At 45.0% G+C, this 12,977-nt stretch overlaps 1 protein-coding gene across 16 annotated transcripts in view; it reads left to right on the top strand.

Moving 5' to 3' along the window:
* The first annotated feature begins 1,508 nt into the window (after window positions 1-1,508).
* LOC108387222 (zinc finger protein 525-like) overlaps window positions 1,509-12,977 on the top strand; it is an 85,479-nt gene continuing 74,010 nt past the window's right edge. For 10 of the 16 annotated variants that reach the window (XR_012126840.1, XR_012126839.1, XR_012126838.1 and 7 more), the window contains exon 1: window positions 1,509-1,953. Coding sequence is in view for 8 of the 16 variants with exons in the window: in XM_073226447.1 (XP_073082548.1) it covers window positions 1,550-1,953 (404 nt within the window). In the remaining 8 variants the exon portion in view is untranslated. The remainder of the gene's footprint in view (window positions 1,954-12,977) is intronic. The other 6 variants (XM_073226453.1, XM_073226454.1, XM_073226450.1 and 3 more) reach the window with 3 other exon arrangements.

The following is a 12,977-nucleotide window of genomic DNA, read 5'->3' on the forward strand; positions in this document are numbered from 1 at the left end:
GGAGCCTGGGTGAGGGATGCCTCCCCGACTACAGGGCCATGGATGGGCCGGATGCCTGCAGAGGGTGGGCCGAATGCCCAGGGGCCGGGTGCCCCACTCTGGACGTAGCTACGATTTCTAATGGGCCAGGTGAAATGGAGTTAGGGAGGGAAACAGACTGGGGGAAACTGAGGGACTCACCGGAAAATAGTCCACGCAGCGGAGAGCGGGCTGAGGTCCCGGTTTGGGGAAGGAAGGGTCGGGGGCCACCAGTGGCCAGTCGGGGCCCGCGCTCATGCTCCTTCCCAGGATTTCGGCACCAAATGTAAGATAAATTCTAGCCAAAATAAGTGAGGAGAGGCAACAAAGGGCCAGGGAGTTTATTTGAGTGCAATTCCCAGGTGATATTCCCCGTCTGGCTATCACAGGCCGGGGAAGTCACACTCAGCAGGGCAGGCAGCGAGTTTTTAAGGAAGGCAGGGGGAGGCAGAGCTTAGATTTACAGCGGCGCCAGGATCGTGTAGCCTAAGGCACATTTTTTCAGGTTGGGAGGGGGCAGCAGCCGGGGACTTTCGCAGGTCATCAGTGTCTGACGTGCTCCCCCTCCCCTCAGTGCCTTCAACCCTACACCCTCCTCATGTCGGCTCTTTAGCTCATATATTACTAACAGGAGCGTAGAAAGTACATTAATTTTAGAGGATTTTCGGCATTTAATTATAAAATTCAATATTTTGGAAAATGAGCAAAATCTGTCAGCCAAAATATGTCCCTTTGGCATAAGGATTACTTCATGCTGTTTATTTTTATGAAACAGCAGATGTACCCGGGATGAGCTCTGAAAATCAAGCAGGAGTTTCCTTTTTGTAAGAGACAAGGTGTATTTAGAAGGGAAATCTCCAACTGTAAGGGTGTCCCCCTCTGTACCTGGGGTAGGGGTGGGTTTAACCCTCCGGAAACTCTTATGAATGGGGAGTTGAATCTGCGTAAGAACCGCATTCCTGACCCAAGTGCTAATTCTGATAACCGCCCCAAACCGACCCCATCCGCAGCGTCTGTGGCCTTCAGGTAGAGATGGGATTGGAGGGCGGGACTGAGGCCGTTTCAGGGGCCTGGTCAGTGTGCCTGGGTCTTAGGCTGTATCTGTGTTAACAAGATTATGGTTTCCTTTCTCCTGTTAATCTCCCTCTGATGGGAGAAGAGAAGACAGGGAGGGTCCGAGTGGGAGGGGTTCCCAGGACAGGGAACAGCGTGAGGGGTTAGGAATCGGTGAGGGTGTCAACACAGGGAAGCAAAGGAGTCGGAGAGTCCCGCTGAGACCGACACACCTTGGTTGCCTGGGGTTTAACGCCCGGGGAGGCCGTGTCAGCCCCCCTGGGGTCACCGCTACACACCCCTGGCCCCGGACAGCGTCAGTCTCTGACGGACCCGAGCCTCCCCTGCGCCCCACACTTCCTCAAACCTCAGGGGGCGGAGCCCCAGGCCGCTTCCGGGGCCGCGGGTGCGCGAAGAGACGCCGGCCCTGCTGCGCCTGCGCCCTGGCCCCTCAGCGCTGGGAGGGCGGGTCCCGCTCATGCTTCCGGGCGGCGCGGCGGCGGGAGTCGGGTGTTTCGCGGTTGGGGCCGTGCTGCCGTGGAGCCTCTTCCCGGGGCTCCCCTTCCGCGTGTCCGGTGAGCTCGCCTGTCCCCGCGGGCCCCCGCCGGGTGCCGAGCCTGTGCGCAGTCCAGCCCCCTGCGGGGCGGAGCCGGTGCCCGCGGTCCCTGAGCCCCGCGTCCCCGCATCCGTCCTGAGACCCGGGCCCGAAGGGCTGCCTGGGCCCCGTGTCAGGGTGCTGCCCGCGGACGGCGCGGAGCCGGGGGAGGCCCTGCCGCCGCTGTCCGCGCCTCTTCTCCGGGGCCGTGAGCCGTGTCCGCACAGCGCCCGGTGGGGGAGGAGCCCGAGCAGCCCGAGGCCGAGGCGGAGATGGCGGCCGCCCAGGTGAGGGTGCGTCCGGCCGGGGCTGGGCCCGCGTTTCCCCCTGAGCTGCTCTGCGTTTAGAACTGGCGCTCGGTTCCTTCTCTGCTTCCGCCGTCCTGCCTTCCCAGTGTGCTCACCTGCTCTGAAACCTCTTAAAAAATACAGCTCAGGCTTTGCTGTGTGGGGACCGAGGGTCGGCCACCCCACGATGTGCCACTGGGACATGCAGAGAATTTTCAGTTGCAAAACCATCAGGGCACGAAAGACTCAGGAAGAATCTTTGACCTCCCACCCCAGAACTGCGTGAAGAGTTTAGCTGGAGGCGGCACTCCGGGGGTGTGTGTGCACTGTCACCTAAGACGGCTGTACGTAGTGTAATCTGGGAGGGATGCTGGTGAGTCTGATGTTGAACCAGATAATTTGGGTAAAGCCTCATTGCTGGTGTTTATGTTTGGCAAAATAATTTCATAAAAGAAGAGTATATACTTATAGGTAATTTTTGTGGGGTTTTTGGCATAAATTTATGAAAAGCTTTTAGAATGATGTTTAGTAACATGATTGTTTACATTCTTGATGTTGTTTTAAAACCTAAAATTGTCAGAAAACAGTCCTCCAAAGCATCTTAACCTAGATTTCTGTTAGGAGGGCGTTTTCTGTTTTCTTCAGTTCTTGTCCACACCGTAACAAAGAGACACAGTAGTGAAGCAGAGTAAAAGTTTTTTATTAATTTTTAATTTTTTAATTAAGGTGTCACTGATACGCACTGTTATTAAGGTGTCATATGAAAAACATTGTGGTTACTACATTCACCCTCATTATCGGGTCCTCCACCCCCATACCCAATTGCATTCACTGCCCATCAGCGTGTAAGGTGCCAGAGTCACTACTTGCCTTCTCTGTGATATAGTGCCTATCTTGTGGTCCCCCCTACAGCAAGTGTACTAATCACTATACACCTTCACCCTACCTCCCCACCCACTGCCTTTGGTTACTGCTTGGCCCTTCTTGGAGTCTGAGTCGCCTGCTGCTTTGTTCCTTCAGTTTTGCTTCATTGTTACCCTACACAAAGTAGGGAAATAATTTGGTACTTGTCTTTCTACGCCTGGCTTATTTCACTGAGCATAATACCCTCTAGCTCCATCCATGTTGTTGCAAATGGTGGGATTTGTTTTCTTATGGCTGAATAATATTCCATTGTGTATATGTACCACATCTTTATCCATTCGTCTACTGATGGACACTTAGGTTGCTTCCATTTCTTGGCTATTGTAAATAGTGCTGCGATAGGGGTGCATCTGTCTTTTTCAAACTGGGCTGCTGCATTCTTAGGCAGGCTGTCATTTCCCCATTGTATATCCATGGTTCCTTTAGTGTATATTAATTAACCATATATCTGTGGGTGTATATCTGAGCTCTCTGTTCTGTTCCATTTATCTATGGGTCTGTTCTGTGTCAGTACCAAGTTGTCTTGATTACTGTGGCTTTGTAGTAGAGCTTGAAGTCGGGGAGCATTAACCCCCAGCTTTATTCTTCATTCTCAGGATTGCTTTGGCTATTTGGGGTCTTTTGTGGTTCTGTATGAATTTTAGAACTATTTGCTCTAGTTTGTTGAAGAATGATGTTGGTATTTTGATAGGGATCGCATTGAATCTGTAGATTGCTTTAGGCCGGATGGCCGTTTTGACAATATTAGTTCTTCATTTCCATGAGCATGTGATGTATTTCCATTTATTGGTGTTTTCTTTAATTTCTGTCTTGAGTGTCTTGTAGTTTTCAGGGTACAGGTCTTCCATCTCCTTGGTTAGGTTTATATTTCTAGGTTTTTTATTCTTTTTGACGCAATTGTGCATGGAATTGTTTTTCTGATTTCTCTTTCTGCTAGTTAATCATTAGTATATAGGAATGCAACAGATTTCTGTGTATTAATTTCGTATCCTGCAACTTTGCTAAATTCAGCTATTAGTTCTAATAGTTTTGGGGTGGGTTATTTAAGGTATTTTATGTACAATATCATTCATCTGCAAACAGTGACAGTTTAACTTTTTCTTACCTATCTGGATGCCTTTTATTTCTTTGTGTTGTCTATTGCTGTGGTTAGAACCCCCAGAAGTATGTTGAATAAAAGTGGGAAGACTGGGCATCCTTGTCTTCTTCCCGATATTAAAGGGAAAGCTTGCAGCTTATCACTGCTAAGTATAATATTGGCTGTGGGTTTGTCATATACGGCCTTTATTATGTTGAGGTACTTGCCCTCTATACCCATTTTGTTGAGAGTTTTTATCATGAATGGATGTTGAATTTTGTCACATGCTTTTTCAGCATCTATGGAGATAATCATGTAGTTTTTGTCCTTTTTGATGATGTGGTTTATGATGTTGATGAATTTTTAAATATTGTACCATCCTTGCATTCCTGGAATAAATCCTACTTGATCATGATGGATGAACTTTTTGATGTATTTTGGAATTATATTTGCTTATATTTTGTGGAGTATTTTTGCATCTATGTTCATAAGGGATACTGGTCTGTAATTTCCTTTTATTGTTGTGTCTTTGACTGGTTTTGGTAGTAGAGTGATGCTGGCCTCATAGAATGACTTTGGAAGTATTCCCTCTGCTTCTACTTTTTAGAAAACTTTAAGGAGGATGGGTATTATGTCTTCACTAAATGTTTGATAAAATTCAGCAGTGAAGCCATCTGGTCCAGAGGTTTTGTTCTTAGATAGTTTTTTTTATTACCAATATAATTTCATTGCTGGAATTGGTCTGTTCAGATTTTCTGTTTCTTCCTTTGTCAGCCTTGGAAGGTTGTACTTTTCTTGAAAGTTGTCCATTTCTTCTGTGTTATCCAGTTTGTTAGCATATAATTTTTCATAGTATTCTCTAATAATTCTTTGTATTTCTGTGGTGTATGTAGTGATTTTTCCTTTCTCATTTCTGATTCTGTTTATATGTGCAGACTCTTTTATTCTTGATCAGTCTGGCTAGGGGGTTATCTATTTTGTATATTTTCTCAAAGAATCAGCTCTTGCTTACTTTGATTCTTTCTATTGTTTTATTCCTCTCGATTTTATTTATTTCTGCCCTAACCTTTATTATGTCCCTCTTTCTACTGACTTTTGGCCTCATTTGTTCTTGTTTTTCTAGTTTTGTTAATTGTGAGTTTAGACTGTTCATATGGGATTGTTCTTCTTTCCTGAGGTAGGCCTGTGCTGCAATGTACTTCCCTCTTAGCATGGCCCTCTCTGCATTCAACAGATTTTGCAGTGTTGAATTATTGTTGTCATTTGTCTCCATATATTGCTTGATTTCTGTTTTTGTTTGGTCATTGATCCATTGATTATTTAGGAGCATGTTGTTAAACCTCCATGTGTTTGTGTTTTTTTTTGTTTTCTTTGTGTAAATTATTTCTAGTTTCATACCTTTGTGGTCTGAGAAGCTGGTTGGTACAATTTCAATCTTTTTGAATTTACTGAGGCTCTTTTTGTGGCCTAGTATATGATCTGTTCTTGAAAATATTCCATGTGTATCCTGTTGCTTTTGGATAGAGTGTTCTGTAAATGTCTGTTAAGTCCATCTGTTCTGATGTGTTGTTCAGTGCCTCTGTATCCTTACTTAATTTTCTGTCTGGTTGATCTGTCCTTTAGAGTGAGTGGAGTGTTGAAGTGTCCTAAAATGAATGCATTACATTCTATTTCCCTCTTCAATTCTGTTAGTATTTGTTACATATATGTTCGTGCTCCTGTGTTGGTTGCATATATGTTTATAATGGTTATATCCTCTTGTTGGACTGACTTTTCCAACTCCTGCTTTTTCTCCCTGTTAGTTCCATGAAATACCTTTTTCCATCCCTTCACTTTTAGTCTGTGTATGTCTTTGGGTTTAAAGTGAGTCTCTTGTAGGCAGCATATAGATGGGTCTTGTTTTTTTATCCATTCAGTGACTCTGTGTCTTTTGATTGGTGCATTTAGACTATTTACATTTAGGGTAATTATCAATAGATATGTACTTATTGACATTGCTATTGCTGACTTTAGATTTGTGGTTTCCAAAGGTACAAGGTAAGTTCTTTGCTATCTAACAGTGTAACTTAACTCACTTAGTGCACTATTTCAAACACAATTTAAAGGGTTTTATTTTTGGTTCCTTTTTCTTCCTTCTCCATTCTTTATATATTAGCTGTCATATTCTGTACTCTGTCCATCCCTTGACTGACTTTGGGGGTAGTTGATTTAATTTTGCATTTGCTTAGTAATTAATTTGTCTTCTTTCTTTACTGTGGTTTTATTTTCTCTGCTGACAGCTATTTAGTCTCAGGAACACTTCCATCTATAATCAGTCCCTCCAATATACACTGTAGAGATGGTTTCTAGGATGTAAATTCTTTCAGCTTTTGCTCATCTGCAAATGGTTTAGTCCCTGATTCAAATTTAAATGATAATCTTGCCAGGTAGAATATTCCTAGTTTGAGGCCCTTCTGTTTCATTGCATTAAATACATACATCATGCCACTTCCTTCTGGCCTGTAAGGTTTCTGTTTAGAAGTCTGATGATCGCCTGATGAGTTTTCCTTTGTATACAAGTGATCTTTTCTCTCTCTTTAGCTGCTTTTAATACTCTTTCCTTATCCTTGATCTTTACCATTTTAATTATTATATGTGTTGGTATTGTCTTCCTTGGGTCCCTTGTGTTTGGATATCTGTGCACCTCCGTGGCCTGAGAGGCTATCTTCTTCCCCAGATTGGGGAAGTTTTCAGCAATTACCTTCTCAAAGACAGTTTCTGTCCCTTTTTCTCTCTCTTCTGTTACCCTATAATAGAAATATTGTTGCATTTTTATTGGTCCCACAATTCTCTCAATATTCTTTCATTCCTAGAGATACTTTTTTCTCTCTGTGTCTCGGCGTCTTTGTATTCCCGTTCTCTAATTTCTATTTCATTTACCATCTTGTCTACTTCATCTAATCTGCTTTTAAATCCCTCCATTGTATGTTTTATTTGAGATACTGTATTCTTGAATGTTTTTATCTTATTCCTGAATTCCTTCCTGAGGTCTTGATTGTTTTTCTGTAACTCTGGCATGTTTATTATTTTTATTTTGAAATCTCTTTCAGGAAGATTGGTGAGTTCAGTTTCCCCTGGCCCTCTTTCTGGTGTTTGTGGGATTTTGGTTTGAACCAGGTTCCTTTGACGTTTCATATTTATATGTGGCACTCTGTAGTGCCTGCAAGTTCTACTTTCTGGAGCTGCTCAGCCCCTGGAGCTATGGCCGGGGTCACAGGTGAGTGGCAGTGGTGCCTGTCATGAGGAAAGATCTCTTTCTTGCTTCCCGGCTGCAGTGCCTGCCTGCCTCCACTGCCAGGGCCAGTGGGCCAGTCATGCAGGGAGGAGGCTCTATGCTGTTGTAGCTCCCGTAAGCAGGGCCGCCCTGTGGTTGGCATGGCGCAGTTGTGGGGGCAGCCAGCTTGCGAGCCAGTGCCAGCAAGGATGAAGGAGCAGCAGTCTGCATATTGCATTGCGGGTCCTCACAGCTGCATTTCCAGCCAGGGGAGTGGAGTGCCTGAAGCTCCTGAAAGTTCCCAACATGCTGGGCTGTGTGTGCCAGGACAACTTAGTCCACCTGTCCTTTCTCCTGAGCAGCAAGCCCCATGCAATCCTTGCCTCTTTAACAGCCGTCTTGCTGTTGGGAAGTCTCTCAGAGTGCCTGCCTTCCTTTTATTCCAGAGCAGCCAGTTGTGGGTACCTGTTCTCCCCAAGCATCTGGAATCTCAGTCTTTCCAAGTATTCTGCCTGTCTTGGCTTTCCAACCACTCCAGTCTCCAGAGCCGCATGCAGTCCAGGTTTGTGCTCCCAGAGCAGCTCTCCAGGGCTGGGTGTGCAGCAGTCCTAGGCCTCCACCCCCTCCCTGCTGTGTTTCTGTTCCTCCCTCTGGTGAGCTGGGGTGGGGGAGGGGCTTGGGTCCCACTGGATCATGGCTTTGGTACTTCATCCTTTTCCGTGATGTCTAATCTGTTCTCCAGGTGTAGGCAGCCTTCTTTCCTGTTGCTCTTTCAGGGTTAGTATATGCTGTATTTTCACATTATATGTGTTTTGGGGAGGAAATTTCTGTCTCACCTCTCTTGTTGCCATCTTTAAGCCTCATTAAAAGTTTTATTTAAAGTTATGCACTTAGAGAGAAGGTGTAGGTGAACTCAGGAGGTGACTCCTGAAAGGTTTGGGGTTCCCTCTTTTAAGGATTTTTCAGGACTGTGATAAAGGGCTAGGGGTATGAACTTATTAAGTGGTCTCAATGTTTATCTTTGATGAGAGACATTATATCTCTTCTGTTATCAGTCCTCCAGGTAATTCCGCAAAATTAACTTTACACAAATTTACTGATATGGTTCCTCCTCAGGATTGCAGCTGCCCTCTGGGAGCATATCAATCAAGATTGCCTGCCCTGCCTCCAAGGTGGGCTGAATTGTTTTCTGTTTGTTAAAGAATATATTAGGAATCTTCCTACCTCCCTGGGTTTTAAAATGCAATCTTAGCTTTAAGATGGATTCTGTCCTGTTTTTACTGTTCTGTTTATATCTGGGCTTGTTTGGAAAATGAATCATGATGGTTGTCTGCTGTCAAGGTTGCAGATGACTTGATTAGAGGCTGGAGGAGGAGGAAAACACAGCATATAGTTTAAGTTAAAGAATAAGCTGGGCCTTTTAGCTGGCTACAATAAATCTTACAATGCATGATCTAATTCACAGAGTGAAGACATGGGCTGTGCTCAGATAATTTTCTTTCTCTGGGGAATATCTGGACATTCCCAGTTGCTTCTGGCCTTTGGAGCTTCAATTGATTAGCTCATTAACTCTGAGTCTTTTCTGGCATTCTAGTTTTCACTGGTTAACTCTCGGAGGCCCTTTAGTGGTCTTTACTGGCCTTATTCTCTCTATTTTTCACTCATATCTATTTTTCTGCCTAACAGTTCTACATTTTTGTTATTCAAAAATGGACCCATGATCCTGGGCCAGGGCCTTGTTGGAAGTGCAGACTCAGCCCAACCCTGAGCCCCCGAATGAGTGGCTGCATCTTAACAAGATCTCCAATTCCTTGTACTCTAAATTCTGATTCACTTTCGAATGTTAGTAGTACATTTCTAACTCATCAAAACTCTCCATATAAGACATATACACAAGTAAATCTGTAGGCTGTAAACGCAGCACTCAGAACTGTATGTGCCTGTGTCCCTACCTGTAATGCATGATTGATCTTGAGGAAACAGCTTTTTCAGTGGTTCTGTGGGTCATAGGTCATCTTCCCTCAGAATCAGACAACACACTCAGGGCATCTTACTGTGCTGGGGGGGTGGTCTTTGGATAAATCTATAGATTACCCGCAGTTAGAGTCAATTCTACTAACTGTGTTTTCTCACTTTAGGAAAGATTATGACCTCTGCTGAAGGCCAACCTGTAAGTGCTATTTATTTCAGGGACTGCTCACCTTCAGGGTTGTGGCCACAGAATTCTCTCAGTGCCTGGACCCTGCTCAGCAGGAATTGCAACCAGGGCTTATTGCTCAGAATTCAGGAAAAATAATAGATTTGAAGAACTATGGTCATCATTCAGTGCTTATGAATTAAGTTTTACCAGATTCTCTGACAGTTAAACATGGAGCAAAATCTGCCTCTTATGTGACCCTCGTGGTTTTATTTGTGATCTTCCCCCTCTGGATGCTGTTCTGTTCCTACTGCTGGTCATGACTGGGTGTCAGTATTTACTTATGTTTACTTTTCTACAGAATCATCTGTACCTGTTGGCATTGAATTGTGCAGGTGTGTCAAATTTAAGTGAAGCCTGGGTTGTGTAAATCAGTCCAGTGAACTAGTATAAAATTTTGGCAGCATTTTCTTCCTCTTACATGCATCTCTGAAAATCCTGCTCAGGAGATTTAGGTCTTTGCTTGTTAGAGTAGGCAGTTAGTAAGATACAAGCAGCAGAAAGGAAGGGAGAGGTGAAAGCCAGTAGCCATTCTAGGTAGGTTTACACCCTCTCTTTGCCTAAAAAGAAATGAAAGACAGCTGGGAAATACCCAAGGATGACTCCTGCTCAAAGGACACTGAGACTTAGTTTGAGAATGACCTTTCCTCATTCTCAGATCATTAAAATCTGCCCTGCCCCCGACGGTGGGTTTTCCTGTCTGCCTTGTGAGTCGGAGCCTGCACGGAGCCCGAGCAGTGAGCTGATCTGAACCTGCTAACCCCGCCCTCCCACTTCCTATAAAACCGAGCGTTCGGATAAGCAGGGCTGGGCCTGGCCCCCCCCCCCCCTGCGCTCTCTGCACAGCACACTGTCCCCTTGCTCAGTGACTCTCTCTCCTGCCCCTCCTTGCTTTGTGTCCTTGACCGAGGGTGTGGAGGAGGGGGAGAAAGACCCCTCCTGGGACCTTGGGCATAACTTAAATGTAGGAGTAGCTATAAGTCCAGGGAGAGGAAATCCCGGGGCGAAATACCTCTAAAAACCGAAATCAGTCAAAGGGAGAAATAAAGTTTAAAATCGGTTTATTGCTCACAAACTGTAGCCCTGGGCTGTCTTTCTCCTCTGTTTTGGAAGAAGCCAGCAAGCAGGCAAGCCAGCCCCCTCCCCTTAACCTCTCATGTTCAGACACACCCTCGGTTGCCCAGGTGATTACCCACTGACATGGAGATGAACTTCTCTCCACCCTGGAGGATATGTAGGTGTAGTAAAGCCAGGTAAGATATTTTGGAAATGTTACAATTTTACCCACAGCAGCTCAGAAGCCTGAAGGTGAGGAAGCCCCACTTTGCTCGGTCACGTGACTCCTCCTGGAGGTTCTGGGCGGAGCCGTGAGACCCGCCTGCTGCGCTCCCGCCCGTCCGCCCAGCGCTCACTGTGCTGCTCACTTTGTGGCAGGGTTGCCACGACTGTCCTCACACGTGTCACTTTCAGGAGTGTCCGCCTCCAGGGTCATGAAGAAAGTGTCACAAACCTTCCAGAGGGCCCCAGGAGAAGCTCCCTAGAATCTTGTGATGGCTGTTAATTTCTTTGTAATTACCAACCGAAAAAAGCTGTCAGAGGGTGTCCCCCCCAAGCCCGCGCTCCCTTAGCTTCTGTAGGGGAAGGGGCGGTGCAGCCCCCGGGGGGGGGGTGCGGTGAGGTCACAGAATCGCCCAGGCCTGTCTCTGCATTCGCCCTGGGCGCCTGCCCTTCCCAGGAGCTGGGCGTCCCCACAGCAGGGAGGAGGGGCTGTTCTGTATTTCTGCTGGAGAGGCGGGGTCTGTGATGAGAGCAGGGCTGTCAGGAGTCTGGATCAGTGATCCTGTTGGAAAAAAGTGGTGTTTCTAGGAGTGAACACAAATATCATAGCTACGCAGGAAGGAGGAATAATTGCAGAGGTGTGAGCTGAGCGAAGAAAAAAAGGCAGGTGGGGTCCCACACCTCACACCCATTGAGATGGCTCCTAATGTGATTTCATATCACTGATGCTGACAGTTTGGTGTTTAATCAATGTGATAATGAAACCTGATTTTTAAGGGACTCAGAAAGGACTGTAGTTCTGAGATGAATCTGCTTGTCCAGTTACCTTAATAAAACTAAATTTCAGGATTCCTAACTTTGTGCTTACAACCTGTTCATGCTTATGATAAAGAGCAGGATGAATTTGTTTGGACCATATTGTCTGAATAGAATCAGTGCATTTGGGTTATAACTGCCAGACTAGAAAAGTTTTCTCTGATTGGACATGAGATGCAATTAATGAAGACATTTATTGTGGTCATATTGATTACACTTGTGGTCTGTAGATTTTTGTTTGACTTTTCCCTCCTGAATTTAGGGAAACAGCATTTATGGAAAAGGTAACTTTCTGAGTTTTATACAGTAGGTGTCAGGATTGAATGGTTTTGTGATCATCTATTTGATTGAAAAGTAGCTTAATATCAATTCAGAAAAATGTTAATGAAATATACAAGAATTTATGCCTTGGAGATTCAGTTTTGTGCATATGTCACTAATACTTTAATATCTTTCAAGAACCATGCATCATTGCTTATAATTTTATATATATGTGTATTAGGAAGCATGTGGTATACAATCTGAGAATAGTCATAATTTAATTTCTACCCTACACTATTTTATCATGCTATATTCTTTCAGGTCTGTAACTTGGGACATGGCATGAGTTTATTCAATAGTTGCTATGATGGTTTCCAGTTCAAGTTTTTTCCTGGCGTCAATGCAAGTCCATCTTTTTCCCCCCTTCTCAGGTCAAGCCATTCTTCCCTTCATCAAGTTCAACTCAGTCTGGGGCAGGTTCCTGTAGTATTAAACTTTCAAACCATGCATCTGCATTTATTAAGGTTTCTAATTCTTCATCCATCATTTATTTTGATCTATAGAACAAACCTATGCATATACATGGAACCTTGTTAAGATCAAATTGTAAAATTATCACCAATCTAAAACCAAACAACAAAGCTATGACAAAATGTCAACAGTAAATGCACATGTGTATCTGACAAGCTAGTGTAGGGACCAAGGGCAGGCTGCCCCAAGATGTGCCGTTGTGACGTGCAGAGTATTTTGAGTTGAAAACCGTCAAGGCACAAAAGAATCTACAAGATACCTTGACCTCCCTCCCTGTCCCCCAACAACTGCATAAAAAATGAGGTGGAGGAGGTGCCCCAGGAGACGAGCTCACACCATGGACAGCTGCATTAGAATGTGAACTGGGCGGGTGGGCTGGGAAGCGTGTGCCTGAATCTGGTTCTTAAAATTTCTCTCAGTACTCCACTAGTTCTGTGTGGCCTGTCAAGTATTTTGTTTACCAAATCTTTACTCTCTTCATAGTCCTGTGAATTGCTTCCCTTTTCCCTTGATGTCTCAGGCCCCTACCCGCTTCTGGGGTCAGGATGACATACACCCCTCATTCTCCCTGACTGCAGTGGGACCCCTGTCTGTGGCTTCCCCAGACATAGGAAGCTAAACTTTGGCTCTTTTCCCCTGTTAATCTGTCTCAGTTTCATTCCTAGACCAGCTAGAATAACCTCAGG

This window comes from Manis javanica, chromosome 17 (assembly GCF_040802235.1).
Source record: "Manis javanica isolate MJ-LG chromosome 17, MJ_LKY, whole genome shotgun sequence".
Lineage (NCBI taxonomy): Eukaryota > Metazoa > Chordata > Mammalia > Pholidota > Manidae > Manis > Manis javanica.